This window comes from Gavialis gangeticus, unplaced genomic scaffold (assembly GCF_001723915.1).
Source record: "Gavialis gangeticus isolate Ggan-Ray unplaced genomic scaffold, GavGan_comp1, whole genome shotgun sequence".
Lineage (NCBI taxonomy): Eukaryota > Metazoa > Chordata > Crocodylia > Gavialidae > Gavialis > Gavialis gangeticus.
The window spans coordinates 4,947,262-4,949,461 of record NW_017729032.1 but is presented as its reverse complement, the minus strand read 5'-3'; the positions used below and the strand labels follow the sequence as shown (position 1 = coordinate 4,949,461).

Here is a 2,200-nt window from a genome sequence, read left to right as displayed (position 1 = left end):
TCCCGTCGCCCGGCGCGAGCCGGAGAGGTGAGCGGGGAGGCGGCTGAGCGACTCCCGTCAAAAAGACTCACTGAACACGGCAAACTCCTTCCAGCCCTGTTAACGTCCCGGGTTTTCAGGTGCATAGCAGCCCGGATGCGTGCGAAGGGCCGAAAGGAGCCGGCCCTGGGTGAGAACCGGGTCTGTAGGAATCAACGACCCAGAAAATTCAGCCCGTCCAACTCGCGCTGTTTTGAGTCTTGACTTTTTTTTTTTTTTTTACAGTCCTCCCCTCCCTCCTGGTCTCAGCTTCCCGAGCTCGTGTTTCACTGCATCCAGCCCTGCTAGCTCTTTTGGTCTGGCAAAGAGAAAATCCAAGCCCCTGCAGTAAAAAAAAAAGGATGAATAGTAACTCGGGGCATTGCCAGCTGTTTGGCTTGAAGCTTTCCAAGTGCCTTTGAAGTGCTGCAAAAAGCGGTGGTGCACACACACGCCTGATGAGGCACTTCAGAGATGCCCGTTCCACTTCAGAAATGACCCTGGGAAAAAACCAGCAACGTGTTTGAAGTGCTTCACTCCGGAGCGCTTCATGTCATGTTGGCACCCTCCAGCACAGCCCCGTAGGGGGCTGCTGGGTCCTCCAGCATCCCACGGTGCTCTGCTCCCCACCCCTCCACACAGCTCGAAGCAGCTGCCTTGGTGACACGCTGATCTCCACTGCTCCGAGCTCGCAGAATCAAGCTCGCATGTGGTCTCGGCTATTGATTTTCGGGCACAACGGCAAGCCAAGCCCTTGCTTTGCCTGCCCCCTGCTCCGAGGGCTCAGCCTGTGCGGTACTGGGATAGCATCGAGGGCCCTTTCGGAGCGGGTCCCCCGAGGTCAGCACCCATGATGTCACTGCAGATCCCGCCTGCCCCACCTGCAAAGCGCTCTACCAACTGGAGGGAGTCGGAGGTGATGGACCTACTGGACATTTGGGGCGAGGAGGACATTCAACGGGCACTCCGGACAACCCGTCGCAACCAGGCTGTCTACGAGCGCATCGCCTCTGAAATGACGCTGCGGGGGCATAACCGCGACTGGCACCAGTGCCGCGCCAAGGCCAAGGTGCTAAAGGCACACTACAAGAAAGCCCGCGAGGCCAATCGGGCTGGTGGCGGCTGCAAGGTGACGTGTGCCTACTACGAGGAGCTGTCACAGATTCTAGAGGAGGACGACTCCACAGAGGCCCTCTACATCGTCGACATCGGTGGCAACCCTCAAGCCACTGAAATCTCTGATGCCTCGGACCGGGAGGAGAAGGAGGACGCTCCAGTTCTAGCCCCCATCATCATCAAGGAGGAGGCGCTGGAGATTCAGGAAGAGTCTCCATCCTCGCAGGAGACCTCCGACGAGGCGGACGTCAAACCACCAGCCCCGTTCTGGCAGGACATCCTCCTGACTTCACACCAGACCGGACCATCAGCCTTGTGTCCGGCTGCGTCCTCCTCTCAGCCAACTGTGCCTTCCACGTTCCCAACGCCTGGGCATCTGCCGACTGTCCTCTCGCAGCCCCTGCCAAGTGCTGCCCCACAGCTGCCGACAGCAGGCCAAGCCTCTCCTTCCCCAGGACCCAGCTGCCTGGGGATGCAGACAGACTGGCTGGGCACACCACCCCCTGGTAAGCTGCACTCTGTCCCCGTGACGGTCTGACCCCACAGCATCATAGGGCTCTCTGTAGGGGCACGGGGTCCTGCTGGGTTATCCAGAGAGGACACGGGTAACCATGCTCAGGCCATCCCTGGGGAGACTTTGCTTTGCTCTGCACACAGTGGGCGCAGGGGGCACGCTCCATGATAGGCAAACATTTCCCACTGGTGGAGGTGACCGGGGTGGTGACACACCTGCTGATGGTTCCCGGTGCCCTGCCCCGGCCTGCCAGCCTGGTGCTGCTGGCAGGGTGACCGCAAATCTCTCTCCTTGCAACTGGAGAACAGATTGCTGTTAAAAGGGGCAGCAGTGAAGCCTGGGTTGTAGGGCACCACATGGGAATCTCCCCGGAGAGTTTTGGGACCTGCTCTGCCGTGCATCTCTGGCTGCACTGTCAGTTCATGGGGACTTGGCTAAAGGCAGCTTAAGTGCTTCCTTGTTACCATCCACGAAGGGGTTAAGATGATCCTACCCATCCCTAGGCTGGCAGGCACAGAAGCAGCTGCTGCTCCCTGCACCACCCCCCCCCCC

At 59.7% G+C, this 2,200-nt stretch overlaps 1 protein-coding gene across 1 annotated transcript in view; it reads left to right on the top strand.

Moving 5' to 3' along the window:
• The first annotated feature begins 250 nt into the window (after positions 1–250).
• Positions 251–2,200, top strand: part of KCTD14 (potassium channel tetramerization domain containing 14) — a 9,909-nt gene continuing 7,959 nt past the window's right edge. Inside the window, exon 1 of the mRNA XM_019525521.1 lies at positions 251–1,640. Coding sequence (XP_019381066.1) covers positions 869–1,640 — 772 coding nt within the window. The 5' untranslated portion in view covers positions 251–868. The remainder of the gene's footprint in view (positions 1,641–2,200) is intronic.